Source organism: Colius striatus, chromosome 26 (assembly GCF_028858725.1).
Source record: "Colius striatus isolate bColStr4 chromosome 26, bColStr4.1.hap1, whole genome shotgun sequence".
Classification (NCBI taxonomy): domain Eukaryota; kingdom Metazoa; phylum Chordata; class Aves; order Coliiformes; family Coliidae; genus Colius; species Colius striatus.
The window spans coordinates 3,996,749-4,016,378 of NC_084784.1; the positions used below are offsets into that span (position 1 = coordinate 3,996,749).

General features: G+C 70.5%; 3 protein-coding genes across 3 annotated transcripts; 1 reads left to right on the forward strand and 2 right to left on the reverse strand.

The window, feature by feature from the left end:
• Positions 1 to 3,619: 3,619 nt before the first annotated feature.
• Positions 3,620 to 9,090, forward strand: PRKCSH (PRKCSH beta subunit of glucosidase II). Its single transcript, XM_062015412.1, is given in 18 exon segments — positions 3,620 to 3,722; positions 4,121 to 4,234; positions 4,735 to 4,752; positions 4,755 to 4,850; positions 4,936 to 4,980; positions 4,983 to 5,030; positions 5,428 to 5,485; positions 5,804 to 5,921; positions 6,485 to 6,614; positions 6,719 to 6,803; positions 6,903 to 6,975; positions 7,063 to 7,137; positions 7,314 to 7,533; positions 7,663 to 7,732; positions 7,844 to 7,933; positions 8,202 to 8,276; positions 8,364 to 8,463; positions 8,692 to 9,090. Coding segments are annotated over 18 exon segments (1,647 nt in total). The 5' UTR covers positions 3,620 to 3,625; the 3' UTR covers positions 8,827 to 9,090.
• A 290-nt stretch (positions 9,091 to 9,380) lies between these two features.
• Positions 9,381 to 15,718, reverse strand: COLGALT1 (collagen beta(1-O)galactosyltransferase 1). Its single transcript, XM_062015411.1, has 12 exons — positions 15,480 to 15,718; positions 14,862 to 14,972; positions 14,373 to 14,490; positions 13,730 to 13,864; positions 13,422 to 13,626; positions 12,899 to 13,018; positions 12,742 to 12,818; positions 12,135 to 12,241; positions 11,921 to 12,053; positions 11,335 to 11,462; positions 10,323 to 10,529; positions 9,381 to 9,667 (listed from the first exon to the last, which is right to left on the reverse strand). Exons 1-12 carry the CDS (start codon positions 15,704 to 15,706, stop codon positions 9,382 to 9,384), a joined length of 1,854 nt encoding a protein of 617 aa, XP_061871395.1. The 5' UTR covers positions 15,707 to 15,718; the 3' UTR covers position 9,381.
• A 2,039-nt stretch (positions 15,719 to 17,757) lies between these two features.
• On the reverse strand, positions 17,758 to 19,314 carry PGLS (6-phosphogluconolactonase). Its single transcript, XM_062015543.1, has 5 exons — positions 19,027 to 19,314; positions 18,855 to 18,962; positions 18,662 to 18,763; positions 18,247 to 18,387; positions 17,758 to 18,153 (listed from the first exon to the last, which is right to left on the reverse strand). Exons 1-5 carry the CDS (start codon positions 19,294 to 19,296, stop codon positions 18,016 to 18,018), a joined length of 759 nt encoding a protein of 252 aa, XP_061871527.1. The 5' UTR covers positions 19,297 to 19,314; the 3' UTR covers positions 17,758 to 18,015.
• Between the last annotated feature and the right edge of the window lie 316 nt (positions 19,315 to 19,630).

Sequence of the window (19,630 nt, forward strand, 5' to 3'; positions counted from 1 at the left end):
TCCCCCGCCCCAGCAGGGACCCCGTGTCCTGCCCCACAGCCCCGCCCCGCAGGGACCCCGGTCCTGCCCCACAGCCCCCGCCCCGCAGGGACCCCGTGTCCTGCCCCACAGCCCCGCCCCGCTGCGGCCCCCCTCACCAGGCGCACGTTCCGCAGGCGGGCGCTGACCATCTGCAGCCGCGCGGTGGCGCTGTTCAGGTCCCGCCGCACCGCGCGCAGCTCCTCGCGCGCGGCCTCGCGCCGCCGCCGCTCCCGCGCCACGGCCTCGCGCAGCTCGGGCACGCGCCTGCACCCGGCACCGGGCTGGGACCCCCACACCCCCCTGCACCGGCACCGCATCGGGCTGGGACCCCCACACCCCCCCGCACCCCAGCGGGCTGGGACCCCCACACCCCCCCTGCACCGGCACCACACCGGGCTGGGACCCCCCACACCCCCCCGCACCCCAGCGGGCTGGGACCCCCACACCCCCCTGCACCGGCACCACACCGGGCTGGGACCCCCACACCCCCCCCGCACCCCAGCGGGCTGGGACCCCCACACCCCCCCGCACCGCACCGGGCTGGGACCCCCACACCACCCCCGCACACCCAGCGGGCTGGGACCCCCCACACCCCCCTGCACCGCACCGGGCTGGGACCCCCACACCCCCTGCACCCCACCGGGCTGGGACCCCCACACCCCCCCCTGTACCCTGGGGACACCCCACACAGCCCCCAGGACCCCCCACACCTCATCCCAGCGCCCACAGAGAGCCACAGCCCCCCTCCCCCAGCAGCAGCTCCAAGGGCTCCCCCCCCACAGGACCCCCCCAGGAACTCCCCCCATGGCCTCACAGGTCTGGCGGCCCCCCACATACGTGTGTGTCACCCCCCGGCACCTCAAGCGCCCTGAGCCCCGGAATCCCACCCCCGCACCCCTCCATGGGCCCCCCAGTGTCCCCCCTCCCGCCAGCCCTGCTGACCCTTGCTGCGGGGCGCCCTGGCCGCAGCGCAGCCGCTGTAGCTGCTCCCGCAGCGCCGCCCACCTCGGGCCGCAGCTCGGCCAGCGCCAGCCCCTGCGCCCGCGCCACGGCTGCCAGCGCCCGCGCCGCCCCGCCCGGGCCCCACGCTGCGGGGACACGGTGACACCTGCCCACGGCCTGCCCCACGTGGGGTGGGCATGGGGCAGAGGGGCCCCTGTGGGGTGTGAGACCTGCCCCACTGCCTGCCCCAGCCCAGGGGAGGAGGGGGGGCACAGGGACCCCTGTGGGGGGACGGGGGTCTGGCTCACCTGGGCGCTGCTGCTGGGGGGGGGTGCTGGGAGGAGCTGGGGGGCGGCTGGGGGGGCAGCCCCTCTGCGCTCTGCTCCGGCTCCGGGGGCTGCTGAGGGGGGGTGGGCTGGGGGGAGAAGGGAGCTTGGGACCACCCTGGTCAGGGATATGAGCCCCCACGGCTCCCCCATGGCCCTCCTGACCCCCTCCTTACCCTCTGAACCCCCAGGACCCCCCGTGGCCCCACCAGCCCCCTCGTACCGGCGGCTCCTGTTCCTCAGCCTCATCCTGCTCCAGCACCGGGGGCTCAGCGGCCCTCTGCACGCGGGGTCCCCACGTCCTGCAGGGCACCCGTGGGCGCTGAGGGGGCCACACGCACCCATCCTGCCCCACAGATGCTCATCCTGCCCCGTGGGCACCCCACAGACACCCTCCCAGCCCCACAGGGACTTGCCAGCTCCGCGGTTGTGCCCCCCCGTACCTGTGTGGGGGCCGGGTGCCCCCGCAGCCCGCGCTGCTGCCGGTGCCGGTGCTTGCCGCAGCTCCCGCAGCCGCCGCCGCTGCCGGCCCAGCTCGGCCCTCCAGCACCTGCAGCTGCCCCCGGGCGGCCTCGGCCTCGTCCTGCGCCACGGCCGCGCTGCACTGGGGCCCGGGACCCCCACCCGGGACCCTCACCCCAGGACCCTCCACCCTGAGATCCTTCAACCCGAGATCCCCACTACCAGGGACCCCCCACCCTCAGAGGGACCCCCCACCCCTGGTACTCCCACCCTGGGACCCCCCCCAGGACCCCTCATCCCCGGGACCTCCACCCCTGGTGACCCCCCAGTCACCCCAGGGACCCTCACTCACAGAACCCCCCACCTTGGGACCACTCAGCCCGGGCCCTCCATCCCCCGGGACCCCCCACCCTGGAACCAACACTCTCAGGGACCCCCACCTCTGGTACTCCCACCCTCAGGGACCCCCACCCCTGGTACTCCCACCCTGGGACCCCCCCAACCTGGGACCCCCCACCCAAGGACCCCCACCCTGGGGACTCTCACCCCAGGGACCCTCACTCACAGAACCCCCCACCCTGGGCCCCCTCAGCCCGTGCCCCCATCCCCCGGGGCCGCACCCCGCGCCCCCCAGCCCCGTGCCCGAGGGGGGCGGTACCTGGACGTGCGCCACCAAGCGGCGGTACAGCGCCGCCAGCCTCCTCGGCTTCCTCCGTGCGCATGCGCAGGCGCCACACGCGGCCCCGCAGCCGCCCCGCCTGTGACACGCGGGACGGGGCTCACGGTGCCTCACCCCCAGCGCGGGGCGGATGGATGGGGGGTCCTGGGCAGGCACTCACCTGGTCCTGGAGCGGGTCCCGGCGCCGGGGCGGGGCGCGAGGGGCAGCCCCCAGCGGTGGCAGGGGGGCTGAGGGGGGTCCCAGAGCATCCAGCCGCCGCCGCCGCAGCCACAGGCGCCCGCAGAGCAGAGCCCGGGCACGCTGGGGACGGGATGAGGGGGGGACGCTGGCACCCCATCTGCCACCCCAAAGCCCCCGGGACCCCTCCCGGGACCCTCACCCCCAGGTCACGCAGGCACAGCAGCCCTCGGCCCTCGGGGCAGCGCTGCAGCAGCTCCAGCAGGGGGCGTTCCTCCTCCTGCGGGGTCACCACAACGCCAAAGGGTCACGGAGGGTCGTCAAGGGGGGTCACGGGGGGGGCGTGGGGGGTCATCAGGGGTCAGGGGGCGATGGAGTGTCACCCTGGGGGGGCTGGGAGGGGGTGGGACACAGAGGGGTCACAGGAGGTCATTGAGTGGTCACGGGGGGGTCATAAAGGGGCCACTGAGAGGTCACAAAGGGGTCAGAGGTCAGGAGGGGAGGTCGCCAGGGGTCAGGGGTGATGGAGCGTCACCCTGTGGGAGCCGGGAGGGGTGGGTCGCGGAGGGCCGGGGGTCCCAGGGGCTCCCCCTGCCTCACCGCCATGGCCTGGGCCAGTGTCCCGCTGCAGCTGCCGGTGCTGGGCCCGCAGCCACTGCCCCGGCGGGTCCGCTGTGGGGGGACACAGGGTGTCAGCGCCCCCCGGCTCCCCGCCCCCCCCGGCACCGCCCGCGTCCCCCCCCGCACCTGGCTCCCGGCCGTGGCCCCGCGCTGCTGCTGGCCGGGGGACGCGGGGAGACGCCGCCATGTCGCTGCCCCTTCCCGGGGGCGTCGGGGGGTCCCTCCCCTGTCCTCGCGCTTCTGGGGGGTCTCTGGGACACAACCGCCCTCTGCACGCGCTGCCCCGGCGCCACGTGACTCCGGCCCGCCGTTGCCGCGGCAACGGGACGCTCGGGCGCTGATTGGCTGCGCCGCCGCTCCCGCCATGGCGGCCCCCGCGCCCCGCCGGGCGGCGCCATGGCCAACATGGCGGCGGCCGCAGCGACCGGAAGTTCCTCCGCGTTTCCGCTTCCGGGGCGTGAACCTGGAACCGGGCGCGCGCGGACGCACCTCGGTAAACGGGGCGACGCTCGGGGGGGCCCTGGGGGGATTCCGGGGTGTAAAGAGGCCCCCTGGGGCATCTCCGAAGCGTCCCGAGCGCCGTCCCGGGGATCGGGAGAGACTCGGGGAGGGGCAGAGGGGTCCCAGGGGGCTGGAGCGGGCTGTGGGGGGCTCAGGGAGGTCCCGGAGGGCTGTGGGGCGCTCCAGGGGGTCTCTAGGGGGCTGTGGGGGGGTTGGGGTGTCTGTGGGGGAGTTCTGGGGGTCTCTAGCAGCTGTGGGGCCGTGCAGAGGCTGTGGGGGGATCTGGGGGGGGGCTGTGGGGGTGTCTGTGGGGGTCTCTAGCAGCTGTGGGGCCGTGCAGGGGCTGTGGGGGGTCTGTGGGGGTCTGTAGCGACTGTGGGGGCCATGCAGACGCTGCTGAGCTCACTGACCCCGCCGTGATGCTGCTGCTGCTGCTGCTGCCGCTGCTGCTCCGTGGAGCCGCTGCCCTGGGGGTCTCGCGCCCGCGCGGCGTCGCCCTGGCCCGTGAGTGGGACACACACACCCCCCACAGCCCCCCACACACAGAGACACACACCCCCTGCAACCTGCCCCCCTGCCCACCACACACACTGCACACACGACACACACTCAGGACCCCCCAGTCCCCATCTGGGACCCCCCAATCCTCATCTGGGACCCTCAATCCTAATTTGGACCCCTCAATCCCCATCTGGGACCCCCAATCCTCATCTGGGACCCTCAGTCCTCATGTGGGACCCCCCAGTCCCAACCTGAACCCCCCCAGTCCTCATCTGGGATCCCCAAATCCTCATCTGAGACCCCCCAATTCTCATCTGGGACCCTCAATCCCAACCTGGACCCCCCAGTCCCCATCTGGGACCTCCCCCAGGACCACCTATATCCCCTCCCACCGGTGACCCCCCCATATGGAACCACCCCCTAATGCAGGTCCCCCTCCAACCCCCATGTGGATCCCCCCTCCCCGTCTTGGGGCTCCCCTCCCCGATTTGCCCCTCCCCCAGAGCTCCACTTCTACGACCCCTCAAGCCCTTCACGTGCCTGGACGGTTCGGCCACCGTGGCCTTCGCCTGGGTCAACGACGACTATTGCGACTGCGCCGACGGCTCCGACGAGCCCGGTGAGTCCCCCCGGGCCTGGGACCCCCCCCAGACCCCCCACTGCCCCCCTCTGAGCCCCCCACCCGTGTGTGTGTTCCCCCCCAGGGACGGCAGCGTGTCCCAACGGCCGCTTCCACTGCGCCAACGCCGGTTCCGGCCCCGCAGCATCCCCTCGGCTCACGTCAATGATGGCGTCTGCGGTGGGCAGGGGGCGGGGGGAGGGGTCTCTGGGTTTGGGGAGGGGTCTCTGAGGTTTGGGGGGCTGGAGGGGGTTTGGGGAGGAGTCTCTGGGGTTGGGGGGCTGGAGGGGGTTTGGGGAGGGGTCTCTGGGGTCTGGGGAGGGGTCTCTGAGGTTTTGGGGGGGCTGGAGGGGGTTTGGGGGGCAGGAGGGGGTTTGGGGAGGGGTCTCTGGGGTCTGGGGAGGGGTCTCTGAGGTTTTGGGGGGGCTGGAGAGGGTCTGGGGAGGGGTCTCTGGGGTTTTGGGGGGGCTGGAGGGGGTTTAGGGGGGGGGTCTCTGGGGTTTGAGGGGCTGGGGGGGGTTTGGGGAGGGGTCTCTGGGGTCTCCACGCGGCTGATTCCCACATGGGCACCCCCCAGACTGCTGCGACGCCACTGACGAGTACGACAGCGACGCCCAGTGCAACAACACCTGCGAGTGAGACACGGCTGGGGCACTGGGGGGGACTGGGAGGCACTGAGGGGCACTGGGAGGGGACTGGGGGGCACTGGGAGAGACTGGGGGAGGCTTGGGGAGGGTTCGGGGGCATCAGGGGGGCTCATGGGGGTCATTGTCCCGCCCTGGGGGTGCCTCAGGGAGCTCAGGGGGGTCTCTGGGAGCTCAGGGGGGTCTCTGGGGGTCTTGGGGGTGCCGCAGGGAGCTCAGGGGGGTCTCGGGGGTCTCTGGGGTGCCTCAGGGAGCTCAGGGGGTCTCTGGGGTGCCGCAGGGAGCTCAGGGGTCTCTGGGGTGCCGCAGGGAGCGGGGCCGGCACGAGCGCGAGGCGCGGGAGCGCAAGGCTGCGGTGGCCCGCGAGGGGGCGCTGCTGCGGGAGCGGCTGGTGCAGGAGGCGGCCGCTGGGCGGCAGCACAAGCAGGTGCGGCGGGGTCATGGGGGGCTGTGGGGTTCCCGGGGAGGGGTGTGGGGGATCCTGGGGGTGTGTGTAGGGGTCCCAGGTGTGTGGGGGGGGGTCCCAGGGGGTGTGTGGGGGCCTCAGGGGGGTGTGTGGAGGTCCCAGGGGTGTGGGGGGGTCCCAGGGGGTGTGTGGGGGTCCCAGGGGGCTGTGTGGGGGTCCAGGGGGTGTGTGGGGGTCCCAGGGGGCTGTGTGGGGGTCCCAGGGGCTGTGTGGGGGTCCCAGGGGGCTCCCAGCGCTGACCCCCCCCAGGTGCAGCTGCAGGGGCTGCAGGAGGCACAGTGGGGGTCCCAGGGGGCTGTGTGGGGGTCCCAGGGGGGTGAGTGGGGGTCCCAGGGGGTGTGTGGGGGTCCCAGGGGGTGTGTGAGGGTCCCAGGGGGCTGTGTGGGGGTCCCAGGGGGCGTGTGGGGGTCCCAGGGGGTGTGTGAGGGTCCCAGGGGGCTGTGTGGGGGTCCCAGGGGGTGTGTGGGGGTCCCAGGGGGGGTGTGGGGGGTCCCAGGGGGCTCCCAGCGCTGACCCCCCCCCAGGTGCAGCTGCAGGGGCTGCAGGAGACGCGCCAGGGGCTGGAGCAGCGCGTGGCGGCCGCACGAGCAGCCAAGGACGCGGCCGAGGGCCCCGAGCGGGCGGCCAAGGAGCAGCATCGGCAGCACTGGGAGGGTAACGAGCCCCTGCCCTGGCTCCCGGGGGTCTGGGGGGGTGTGTGTGGGGGTCCAGTGTCCCCCCTGAGCCTGTGTCCCCCCCCTGAGCCCGTGTCCCCCCAGCCCAGCGCGCGGCGGCCGCGGCGGCAGCGGAGGCGTCCCGGGCCGAGGAGGCGTTTGCAGAGATGGACACGGACGGCGATGGGAGGTGAATGGGGGGGTCTGAGGGGGGTCTGGGGGTATTCAGACCTGCTCCCCCTCCCCTGAACTCACCCCCAAAGCCCCCCTTAACCCCCCCACCCCGCAGACTGACGGCAGAGGAGCTGCACAGCCGCCTCGGGGCCGACACCGACGGGACCGACCCTGAGGACAAAGTGCAGGTGGGAACCCCCCCCAAAACCCCCCAGGACTCCCCCAAATGTCCCCCTGGGCCTGGGCCCACCCCCACCTCTTCCCCCCCTCTCCAGGAGCTGCTGCCCGTGGATGTGGCCACGTTCCGTGACCAGCTCTGGGCCACCGTCCGCGAGCGCTACCGCACGCAGGTTGTTGGGGGGGAGGTCGGATTTGGGGCGGTTCTGAGTCTTTTTGGGGGTCCCAGGGGTTGAGGGGACTGTTGCTGCCCCCCCACCAGATTTGAGCCGGTCTGTGGGGAAACTGAGGCACAGGGGGGGACGGGGATGGGCCTGACACCCCCTCTGCCTCCTCCCATCATGTGCAGGGCCAGGCTGAGCCCCCCCCGCCGTCCCCTGAGCCCCCAGTGGAGGAGACTCCCCCTGAGGAGGAGGAGGAAGAGGAGGAGGAGGAAGAGGAGGAGGAGGATGATGAAGGGCCTGAGGAGGAGCTGAAGGTGCCCCCCCAGCACCCCCCTGAGGAGAAGGGGCCCGAGGAGTCCCCCGAGGAGCCACCTTTCGACCCCCCCACTCAGGCCCTGGTCGACGGTACGGGGGAGTCTGGGGGCGTACAGGGGGGTTTTGGGGAGGTGGGATTACTGGGAGGGGGATCAGGGGTCTCTGTGTGGAGATACTCATGGTTTTGGGGAGGTCTCACCCCCGTTTGCCCCCCCCCAGCTGCCCAGCGAGCGCGTGAGGAGCTGGAGGAAGCCGAGAGAGCTCTGAAGGAGAGTGAGGAGTCCATCAGGTGTGGGGGGGGACACCCCAAAAAGACTCCTCTGTGCCCTCCCCCCACCCCTGCGACCCCCCCCCCTCTGCCCCCTCCCACCCTGAGACCTCCCCTCTGCCCCCTCCCCAGGGCCCTGGAGCAGGAGCTGGCGCTGGATTTCGGGCCCCAGCAGGAGTTTTCCTACTTGTACAACAACTGCTACGAGCTGGAGACCAGCGAGTGAGGGGGGGGCACGGCTTGGGGGGGGGCACGGCTGGGGGGGGGGCACGGCTGGGGGGGGGCACGGCTCGCGGGGCGCCTGGTGGGGAGGGGGAGTATTTAGGGAGACTTGTGGGGGTCCTGGAAGGGTTTTCTGGGTGTGTGGGGGGGTGTATGGAGATATGGGGGGCTCAGGGGAAAAGGGGGCTTCTCAGGGGGGTGGAGGGGACATGGAGGGGGTTTGGGGGCCCCCCGTGCCCCCCCCGCCTGTGACCGCCCCCTCCCCCAGGTACATCTACCGCCTGTGTCCCTTCAAACGCGTCTCCCAGAAACCCCGCAACGGCGGCGCCGAGACCAACCTGGGGTGAGACCCCCGGGACCCCCCTCAGGCCCCTCCTGGGCCCCCCCTGTGTGTGTGTGTCCCCCCCCCTCACTGTGTCCCCCACTGCAGGACTTGGGGGTCCTGGGCTGGGCCCGAGCACGATCGCTTCAGCGCCATGAAGTACGAGCACGGGACGGGCTGCTGGCAGGGGCCCAACCGGGCTACCACCGTGAGTGGGGGGCTGCGGGGGGTGGGGAGGGGGCTGCAGGCGAGGGGGCGGCCCGTGGGCCCTGGGAACTGGCCACCACAGTGGGGGGTGGCCACCACGGCGAAGGGAGGGTCCTGCAGGCCCTGGAGGGGGAGGGGGGTGAGTGGGGGGCTACCACAGCCCCTCGGAGGTGGCCACAGCCCCCTCCCCCCAGCCCATGCCCTCCCCCCCCCGGTGCCCCCTCCCCAGGTGACGCTGAGCTGTGGCACCGACACGGCCGTGACGGCCACGACGGAGCCGAGTCGCTGCGAGTACCTGATGGAGCTGGTGACCCCGGCTGTGTGCCGCAGCCCCCCGCCCCACGACGAGCACGACGAGCTCTGACCCCCCGGGACCGGCCCCCTGCCCCACAACAAGCTCTGACCCCCACGAGACCCCCTCTGTGAAAACAGACCCCCCCCCCCCATGGGGATTTGCTTCAGCCCCTGTGCCTCTATTTCCTCCTGGGGGGGTTCCCCAAATCCTGGGGGAGGGTCTCTGGGTCACCCCTTCCCCAAGGGAGCTGCCAAGACCTCAAGGGACCACAGACCCCCACCCTGTGGGGGCATTGCTGGGGAGGGGTGGGATGGGATGGGTGGGGGGGTCTCTCACACACACACACAGAGCCCCCTCCCCAAAATGCTGTGACTGAGCCGGGGGTCCCGTGGCGGTGGGGGGCTGGGGGGTGATGAGAGGGGCTGGGGGGGTGTTGGGGGGTGATGGGAGGGGGCTGGTGGGGTTGGGGGTGATGGGGAGGCTGGGGGGGGGTCGGACGCTGCCAATCGGCTCCAGACCCAGAAATAAAAATAGAATTTTAGATTTAAGAGTCTCGGGTGCGTGTGGCCCCCCCAAAACCCCCCCCAAAACCTCCCCTGACCCCCCCAAACCCCCCCAGCCCCGTCAGAGCTCGTCCCGCGCCGCTCGGTCCAGCGCCGACTGCAGCACGTCGGCGTTTCGCGCCTCCCGCCGCAGCTCCTCCTGCTCCGCCGCCTTCCCCGAGCCCCCCGGCCACGGAGCGGGACCCCCGGCGGGGGCTGGGGCCGCGTCGCCCCCGTCCCACGGCAGCGGCGGCTCCGTGTCGCTCACGTAGCCGGAGTCCCCCGTGTAGTGCGTCGGGAACACGAGCAGCGGCTCCGCCGAGAACGCCACGAGGTCCCGCGGGGAGAAGTGCCGCATGTAGGCAGCGCTGGGGAGAGAGGGCGAACGGGGACAGAAACCGGGCGAGGGAGGTGAGAGAAGGCAGGGAAAAGGGGGGGTGGGAGAGGAAATGGGGCCAAAACGGGTGAGAAAGTGCAAGAACGGGGAAATTGGGAAGGAAAAAAGGGGGTTTGGAGAGGGACAATGAGGTTAGAAAGGGAAAATGAGAGTGAGAGGAGGAGAGAATGGAGGGAAAAGGGGTTTGGGAAGGAAAATGGGACAAAGGAGGTGGGAAAACACAGGAAAAAGGGGGTTTGGGAGAGAAAATGCAGCAAAAGGGGATGTGGGAGGGAAAATGGCCCCAAGAAACGGATCCCAACAGTGTCTGGGGAAAAACGTCTCCAGGAGGACACAGAAAGGCCACGAATTGGGGTCTGAGGGGAACCAGAACCCACAGAACCGCTGCCCAGGGGACCCCCAGCCCCCCCCAGCCCCCGCAGCCCCCACAGCCCCCCGCAGCCCCCGCAGCCCCCCCCAGCCCCCCGCAGCCCCCACAGCCCCCCTCAGCCCCCCACAGCCCCCCACAGCCCCCCGCAGCCCCCCACAGCCCCCCGCAGCCCCCCGCAGCCCCCCGCAGCCCCCGCAGCCCCCCGCAGCCCCCCGCAGCTGCCCGCAGCCCCCCGCAGCCCCCCAGCCGCGCTCACAGCGGGTGCTTGTCGAACATGACGGGCAGGAACTCGTCGACCGGCAGCATCTTGCCGAGGGGCCGAGCCGCCAGCAGCCGCCGCGCGCCGCGCAGGGACAGCACGTAGCCCAGGGTCCAGTACGAGTAGTCGGCTTCCACCAGGTTCCTCACGCCGGCCACGGCCTTCTCGGGCCTCTCCACCTGCATCCGCTTCCTCCCGATGTAGCTGCGCCCAGGGACGGCTCGTCAGCACGGCCACGAACGGCCCTGGGACCCCCGAACGGCCCTGGGACCCCCCCAACGGCCCTGGGACCCCCCAAATGGCCCTGGGACCCCCCAACGGCCCTGGGACCCCCAAACAGTCCTGGGACCCCCGAACGGCCCTGGGACCCCCCCAACGGCCCTGGGACCACCGAACGGCCCTGGGACCCCCCAACAGCCCTGGGACCCCCCAACGGCCCTGGGACCCCCCCAAACGGCTCTGGGACCCCCCCAAACAGCTCCGGGACCCCCCAACGGCCCTGGGACCCCCCAACGGCCCTGGGACCCCCAAACAGCCCTGGGACCCCCGAATGGCCCTGGGACCCCCAAACAGTCCTGGGACCCCCAAACGACCCTGGGACCCCCAAACGGCCCTGGGACCCCCAAACAGTCCTGGGACCACCAAACGGCCCTGGGACCCCCCAATGGCCCTGGGACCCCCGAATGGCTCTGGGACCCCCCCAACGGCCCTGGGACCCCCCCAACGGCCCTGGGACCCCCCCAACGGCCCTGGGACCACCCAACGACCCTGGGACCCCCAAACAGTCCTGGGACCCCCCAACGGCCCTGGGACCACCCAACGACCCTGGGACCCCCCAACGGCCCTGGGACCCCCAAACGGCCCTGGGACCACCGAACGACCCTGGGACCCCCAAATGGCCCTGGGACCCCCAAACAGCCCTGGGACCACCAAACAATGGCCCTGGGACCACCAGACAGCCCTGGGACCCCAGCCCCCAGCACCCCCAGCCCTGACCCCCAGCCCTCACATCAGGTCCCAGGGCAGCCCCTCGGCCTCCAGATCCTCCATCAGGTTCATGAGGCGCCGCTTGAAGAAGATCTCGAAGCGCAAATCGTCCTCGAACACCACGGACTTGGCCAAGCCCCTCGCGACGATCTGCAGGGACGGGGACCCCCACGGGTCTGCCCAGCCCCCACACGCAGGACCTGACCCACAGACCCCCCCGGGCCCCCAAAGCCCCCCGGGGTTGGGGGAATTGTTCCCCCCTTCCCCCTCTCAGCCTGGGCACTCGGGATCCTGATCGGTTCCAGGGCTCCATCCATCCCCTGGCTGAGGGGACCGAAGGGGAAAACGGGGTTTGGGTGGAGCTTTGAGGGGGGAAAAGAAGTGTGGTTTTAAGGGAAAAAGTGGGGTTTTGGTGCAGATAATTGAATAAAGGGGGGTTCTGGTGGAGAACAGAGGGAAAAGAGGGCTGGGTGAGGGCTCAGAGCTGGGCTCCAGCAGCTCCAGGGGCTCGTCCCCACCCCCAAACAACCCCCTGGCTCTGACTTGGGACTTGTCTGCTCAGGATTTGGGGCTCATTTCCCCCTGGGGCTGGGGACTCGGCCCCTCACCTCCTGCCAGACACGGTAGTGGCTGAGGAAGCAGCCGACCTCCCCCCGGGTCAGCGGCCGCCCGTGATACGGGTCCCGGTACCCCGGCAGCATCCGGATGCCCAGAGCTTCCACCTCGCTCCTGTTCATGGCCCTGCAAAGCAGCCACGTCAGCCACCGAGAGGCTCCCCCCAGAAACGCCCTGAGCTCCCCACAACCCATCCCCAGCACCCACTTTCCATCCACGGCCTCCACCAGCTTGCAGGCGATCTCCTGCTCGTGCAGCGAGCGCAGCATCCGCTCCCGGCGCTCGGCGCGGCGCTTCAGGTTGATCAGGAAAACCTGGGTGCAAAGGGAGGAAGTGCAGAGAGAAGGGGGAAAAAAACCCTCCCCCACATCAAAACAGGAGGGGAAAAAGGCAAAATCCACAGAGGAGGGGAAAAAAAACACAGGAAAGTGGAAAAAAAGGGGGTAAAAAGACAAAATCCAGGTGGGGGAAGCCAAGATGCAGATGAAAAGGGGAAAGAAGATGAGAATTCATAAGAAAATGGAGCAGAACCCATAAAAATACAAAGAAAAGGGGGGAAAAGCACCTAAACTTCAGAAGAAAGAGGAAAAAACCCACCAAAATTCAGAGGAAAAGGGAAAATGCTGCAAAGTTGGGATTAAAAGGGGAAAAAAGCCCCAAAATCCAAAGAAAAGGGACAAACAAAGCTCTAAATTGCAGAACAAAAGTGAAACCAGCCCCAAGATTCAGACTGAAAGGGGAAATAAACCCTAAAATTGTGAGGAAACTGGAAAAAAACCCCCTCCCCCCCCACCCCGTTCAGCCCCGGCCTCACCTCGTCGAAGCCCATCTTGTCGGGGACCTTTGGGGGGACCCACACGTGCGGGGACGGCTCTGCCGGCGGGTTCTTCACTGGGGGAGGGAGCGGGGGGTTGTGGGCGCTGGTGGGTGCGGGGGGTGTCCCGGGGCAGGGCCAGGCCCTCGTGCCTCACCCATGATCTCCAGCTGCACGTGCAGGAAGCTGTCGGCCTCGTCGCGCAGGGAGCCGTGCGAGCGCAGCGGCACCGGCAGGAACCCGAACGGCTCGCGGTTGCTGACGAACATCTGCACCCCTGAGGCAGCATGGGGATGCTTGGGATGGGGCCAGGGCAACAGCAGCCCAAAAACAACCCAACAGCAACCCAACAGCAACACAAAACCAACCCAACATTGACCCAACAGCAACCCAAAACCAACCCAACCAAAAACCATCCAACCCAACACCAACCTAAAACCAACTGAACCCAACAGTAACCCAAAACCAATCCAACATCAACACAAAACCAACCCAACATTAACCCAAACACAACCCAACATCAACCCAAACCCAACACCAATCCAAACCCAACCCAAATCAGCCCAAAACCAACACCAACCCAACATTGACCCAAACCCAAACCCAACACCAGTCCAAACTCAACCCAACATTGACCCAAACCCAACACCAACCCACACCCAGCCCACCACCACGCTCACCCGCCTGCCGGCAGGAGAAGGCGAAGACGATGATGTCGTCGAAGGCCCAGGTGTAGTCGGGGTGCGGGGGGTAGAAGGCGAGCTGCCGCGAGGCCTCTTTGCGCAGGTCCAGCAGGAAGGTGGAATGGACCATGGGCACGGCGAAGCAGCCGCGGCGCTCGCGCTTGCGGATGGGCAGGTAGGCTGGCGTCCGCCGGTAGTAGCCCTGGCAGGGGCGGGGGCAGCCTGAGCAGCGCCAGGGGCCGAGGGGGGACGCCACGGTGCCAGGGGGGACTCGGCACCCCGAGGAGGGGGGAGCCGGTGCCCACCTGCGCCGTCATCCCGCACCAGAAGTTGGAGTAGGCGGCGCGCGAGTCCAGCATCGGCGCCACCACCGTCCTGTTCTCTGCCATCAGCAGCTGCAGCGTGTCGGGGTTGGTCAGGACGTTGTCGGCGTCCAGGAACTGTGGGACGGCAGCGAGACCCCGGCCGGGCTGAGTCAGGCGCTGGCGGGGCCGGGATGGGCCGGGCTGTGCCCCCCAGCTGGGGGTGGGATGTCCCCCCGTGTGCCCCCATGTGACCCCCAGCCCAGGGCTGAGATGTTCCCCTCTGTGCCCCCCATGTCCTCCTGTGTGCTCCCAGCCCGGGGCTGGGCTGTCCCCCCGTGTCCCCCAGGCCATGGCTGGGATGTCCCCTCATGTGCCACCCTGTGCCCCTCAGTCTGAGGCTGGGCTGTCCCCCTGTGTGCCCCCCAGCTCAGGACCAGGATGTCCCTCTGTGTCCCCCCATGTCCCCCAGTCCAGGGCCAGGCTGTCCCCCCATGTCCCCTCGTGTGCCCCCCAGCCAGGGGCTGGGCTGTCCCCCATGTGCCCCCCGTGTGCCCCCCGTGCCCCCCAGCCCGGGGCTGGGCTGTCCCCCACGTGCCCCCCGTGTGCCCCCCGTGCCCCCCAGCCCGGCGCCGGCTGCCCGTACCAGCAGGTAGTCAGCCCACATGGCTCGGGCAGACTCCAGCGCCGCCTGACGCAGCTTCATCACGTGCTCGTAGCGCGACGGGGTCCAGTGTTTGGGACCCTCCTCGCCGGGGTACGACCTGACGGGGTGGGGAGGGGGATCTGTGCTGCCCCCCTGCCTGAACTGACCAAACCCAGCACCCACCCGCCCCGTGGTGACCCACAGACGGGGCACCCACGGCCCACGGGGCTCCCAATGAACCTGGAGACCCCCAAACTTGGGCACCATGAGGAAGCCCCCCCCCAAAACCAAATGGGCACCCCCAGCTCTCAGGGACACCCCCCACCCACCCCTGGGCACCCCACGGCTCTCCCTGAGCCTGGGCACCCACAGGGTCCCCCCCAAACCTGCCCTCGAGGATCCCCCTTCGTGTCGAGGTCCCACAGACACTCTCCCCTCTGAGTCTTGGGGACCCGCAGCCCCCCGGGTGACACCCCCGTCCCCACTCACCGCGGCTCCTCCAGGGGTCTCCACTCCACGCGGTGGTAGAGCCCCTGCACCCGCACCAGCCACTCCCGCAGCAGCGCCGTCGTGTTGTCCACGCTGTGGTCCACGGCCACCCTGCACGGCCCCGGCCAGCGCCCGCCTCAGCGCCCCCTCCCCATACCCACGCGTGTCCCCCCCCCAGGGCACCGTCCAGTGGGGTGTCCCCCCTTTCCCACGCGAGTCCCCGCCAAAGTGTCAGCTGATGAGCACTCCCTGCCCCATTCCCACGCGTGTCTCCCCGCCCCATGCCCCGTTCCCACGCGTGTCCCCCCGCCCCATGCCCCGCTCCCACGCGTGTCCCCGCCCCATGCCCCGTTCCCACGCGTGTCCCCGCGCCCACCACAGCGCCGTGCGCTCCTTGGGGTGCCGCAGCCGCTCCCACGCGTGTCCCCCGCCCCATGCCCCGCTCCCACGCGTGTCCCCCCCCATGCCCCGTTCCCACGCGTGTCCCCGCGCCCACCACAGCGCCGTGCGCTCCTTGGGGTGCCGCAGCCGCTCCCACGCGTGCCCCCGCCCCATGCCCCGTTCCCACGCGTGTCCCCCCGCCCCATGCCCCGTTCCCACGCGTGCCCCCGCGCCCACCACAGCGCCGTGCGCTCCTTGGGGTGCCGCAGCCGCTCCAGCGCTCCCAGCGTCACGGGCAGCGCGTGCGCCGCGTTCCGAGCCACGATGGCCACGACCACGCGCGGCGGCCGCAGCGGCGACTCCGGGCTCCAGCGCTCCTCGGGGAAGTATCCGCTCACCGGCAGCGGCCCGGGCGCCAGCGCCAGCAGCAGCAGCAGCGGCCGCCACGGCCGAGCCGCCGCCATCCTGAGCCCCGCGCGGCTCCGCCTCCGCCCCCTCCCCGAACCCCCCCGCGACCGCCCCGTCCCGGCCGCTCCCTCCCCTCCCCCAGCCCCGGATCCCTTTCCCTCGCCCCAAACCTCCGTGTCCCTCGGAGCCCCCCCCCGGTGCCCCCCACCCGGCTCTTTCCTTCCCGACGTTTCCAACCTTCTTCCCGGGACCCCCCACGCCGGGACCCCGACCCCGTCCCGGGCGCTGTGTGTCCTCCCCGGGGGTCGCTGGGGGTGTCACAGAGGGGCTGAGGGCTCACAGGGGGCTGGGGGTGTCACAGGGGGCTGGGGGCTCACAGGGGGCTGGGGGTGTCACAGGGGGCTGAGGGCTCACAGGGGGCTGGGAGGGTCACAGGGGGCTGGGGGTGTCACAGGGGGCTGGGGGCTCACAGGGGGCTGGGGGCTCACAGGGGACTGGGGGGGATCACAGGGGGCTGAGGGGCTCACAGGGGACTGGGGGGTCACAGGGGGCTCACAGGGGGCTGGGGGGCTCACAGGGGACTGGGGGGTCACAGGGGGCTCACAGGGGGCTGGGGGGCTCACAGGGGGCTGGGGGTGTCACAGGGGGCTGGGGGCGTCACTGCCATCTATTTTCCCTTCCGACTTTCACTTTTATCCCTGCTTTTGCCCTAAACTGTCATTTTCACGCCCAACATCCCACCCTCGGCGTGTTTCACCGTTTGCAGCGTTTTCACCTCCCCGATTCCACTTTCAGCCGTTTTTCCCCTTCACCAACTCTCCCTTTTCCGGCAGTTTTCAACCCAAATCCCCCCTTTCCCCCCCCCACTTCGGCCGATGGAAAATCACCCGGCGCTGACATCACCCGGGGGGGCGGGGGGGACCCTTCGGGGGGCTCCGGGAGGAGCGGGGGGAGGGTCAAAACCGGCAGAAAACGGACAAAGCGGGGGAGCGCGGTGGGGACGGGCTGGGGGGCGTGGGGAGGGGGCGCTGGGCGATGTTTTCGGCGCGGCTGCGGTTTGGCCGGTGAAACTGAGCTTTTCTGTGGCGAGCCCGAGAACTAAAACCCGCTTGTTTCAGCGCATTTCGCCTCAAAACCGAGAGCCCGCCCCACCCCCCACCCACCCCCCACCCACAATGGGCGCAGCCCGAAGCCAGCGGGGACGAGCCACGAAGGGTCGGAGCCCCCACGGGAGTGGGGAGGGGGCTCAGCCTGGGCGGGGGGGCTGAGGGGAGGCGTGATCCCCCCACCCAGAGCCCCGACGGGACGGGATCTCGTGTCCCCAGCGATGGGACGAGAGGAAACGGCGGGGGAGGGTCAGGCTGCCCAGGGCTGGGGGGGTCCCTGTCCCAGCAGACACCCCATCACGGTCCCGGCCTGAGCCCGGGGCTGCCGCAGCTCTTTTGGGGCAGAAATCCCTCTTTTCAGGCCAAACCAACCCCGGGGCCCTCCCCGTCCCCCCTCGAGGGACGGATCCAGCGCACTGGGGTTTGTTTTGAAGCAACAAAGGGCCAAAGCCCCGGAAGCGTTTGTGGCGCACAAACACTCCCCCTGCCCCCAGCCAACCCCCTCCCTTCTCCCCCCGTCTGCAGCAGACAGACAAGACCCAAATCCCGTGTATTTTGCCCCGTTTCAGTCGCTCCCGGCAGCTCCCAGCCCCGGCAGCACCGATCCTGCGCTGCTGGAGCTGCTGGGGACGGAGCTTGGGGCGCTGGCAAAGCTCCTCTGCAGCTGCTGCTGCGGCTTCAAACACCCGAGCTCCGGATTCCAGCTCCTCCCTCACTCCCAAGAGGGACACAGCGAGGTTGGGAGTGTGCCCAGAGCCCGGCAGGAGTGTTTTCTGCCTCAGTCTCCCCAAAACCAAGGCTGCTCCTTCCCTAGAACCCACCTGAGCCCTCAGGAAGGTGACAGTGGGAACCAATCAGATCCCTGAGGCAGGTTGAATTGGGGGGAGAATGGGAAAAAACAGGTAGGAAAGGGCCAAAAGTGTCCCCCCAGGATCCTGCAGCTCCTCCCCCAGTCCCTGGGTCACAGAACGAGGGGGGAGAAGCAGCAGGGACAGAGGAGCTGGAATGCAACTGTTTAATACCCCACAGCCCCCTCCCCAAGGCCCTGGGAGCAGGGGGAGGCTCCAGGGTGGGTCCTGCCCAGAAAAGCCCCATTTGGTCCAGAAAAGAGGGTGGAAAAGGTTAAAAAGGAGAGTTTTTGTGCTACAGGCGACTGCTACGACGTGGCTCCGCTCACAGGGCCGGGGCAGTGGCCACATCCTGCAGGCACTGGCCACATCCCAGGGGCAGTGGCCACACCCTGCAGGCAGCAGCCAGCCCTAGGAGCCATCCTGCCTCTCCAGGGGGATGCTGAGCCCCTGTGCAGCCGCCTCATCCAGCAGCCACAGCAGCCGGCCCGAGCGCGGCCGCACACGCGCCGCGGGCAGCGGCTCGTCCTCCTCCCCCTCCAGGATGCGCTGTGGGGACAGAGGGAACCGTGCAAACACCCCGGGAAGGGCTCATCTCCGCCCCCTTGCCCCCAGGAGAGCTCTGGGTGTCGGTGTCCAGACCTTGAGGACGGGGCCCTTGGCCTGTCCCGTGGCCACGACGGCCACGGCGCGCGCGGCGTTGAGCACGGGCAGCGTCAGCGTCACGCGCTGCGGCGGCGGCTTCGGAGAGTCCGTCACGGCCACCACCAGCTTCTCTGTCTCCTGGGAGAGGGGGAGAAAAGGCACAAAGGGACGTAAAGAGAGGAGAAAAGCTCTGAAGCAGCCCAAGCAGGGGCTGCTGGGGGGGAGGGGTCCTCAGTGCTTGCGTGCCCCCTCAAAATCAGGAGGGATCGGAGAGGAACAAGCAGGAGGAGGTGGCTTTGCAGCGTCCTTCCTCCTCCCCACAGGGCCGGTTTTACCTCCAGTTTGCCAAGCCAGGACCCGCCTGCCCGAGCCAGCCCTGTCACCGGGGCCGAGGGCAGCCCCGGGAGCCCACCTGCAGCGCCGGGTGCCCGGGGAACAGCGAGCACGTGTGTCCGTCGGGCCCGAGCCCCAGCAGCAGCAGGTCAAACACCGGCACGTCCTGCCCCGGGAACGCCTGCGGAGAGCCGGCAGCTGGCGGCGGGGCGGGGACACAGCCGCGGCTTCGCCCTCCCCGGGGCTCCTCCCGCCCCCCTCCGCGCCGGTACCTGCCGGAGCTGTTGCTCGTAGTCGGCGGCGGCGGCGGCGGGCGGCAGCGCGGGCGCGACGCGGAGCAGCGCGGGGCCGGGGCCGGGCAGGCGCGGCAGCAGCTGGGCCTAAGGGGAGCCGCGGTCAGCGCGGCGCGGCGCGGAGCCTCCCCGCGGCCCCGCCGCTGCTCACCGCGTAGGCGCCGCCGCTGCTCTCCGGGTGCTCGGCCGGCACCAGCCGCTCGTCGCACAGGGCCAGGAGCCAGCGCGACGGGGCGGCGGCGGCCGCGGCCGCGGGGAGGTCCCGCGCGAGGATCTGCACCAGGCTCCCTCCGGACAACCCCAGCGTGAAGCGGCCGCCTCCCGCCGTGGCCGCCGCCGCCTCCTCGGCCACGAGCCGCGCCAGGGCCGGGCCCAGCTCCCGCGGCGACGGGAACACGCAGACGCGGCGCCCGGCGGCCATGGCGGCAGCGAGCCGGAAGAGACGCGGCCGCCGGCCGGAAGAGGCGCGGCCGCCGGCCGGAAGAGACGCGGCCGCCGGCCGGAAGAGACGCGGCCGCCAGCCGGAAGAGACGCGGCGCGGCGGAAGCGACGTGACGCTGCCCGGAGACCCACGGCTCGGTCCCGGCGGCGGCCGCGGCTCGAAGCGGCTTCACCCGCCAGCGCTTCTCCCCAGTCCCAGGCACAAAACCCCCGAGGCACCGGCCCACAGCCCGTGTCAGCCCCACATGAGTGAGAAACACAGTGGCCGCTCCCCTCACCACAGCCCCGCCACGGCCTCTCCCCTCACCACAGCA

Coding starts and splice junctions, on each gene's coding strand:
- COLGALT1 (XM_062015411.1), bottom strand. CDS start 15,706: ATGGCGGCGGCTCGGCCGTGGCGGCCGCTGCTGCTGCTGCTGGCGCTG. Junction 13,865..14,372: donor TGTGGGCTGACTACCTGCTG/GTACGGGCAGCC, acceptor GCCGTCCCACAG/TTCCTGGACGCCGACAACGT. Junction 9,668..10,322: donor ATGTTCGACAAGCACCCGCT/GTGAGCGCGGCT, acceptor CTCTCTCCCCAG/CGCTGCCTACATGCGGCACT.
- PGLS (XM_062015543.1), bottom strand. CDS start 19,296: ATGGCCGCCGGGCGCCGCGTCTGCGTGTTCCCGTCGCCGCGGGAGCTG. Junction 18,764..18,854: donor ACGAGCAACAGCTCCGGCAG/GTACCGGCGCGG, acceptor GGCTCTCCGCAG/GCGTTCCCGGGGCAGGACGT. Junction 18,154..18,246: donor CCAAGGGCCCCGTCCTCAAG/GTCTGGACACCG, acceptor CTGTCCCCACAG/CGCATCCTGGAGGGGGAGGA.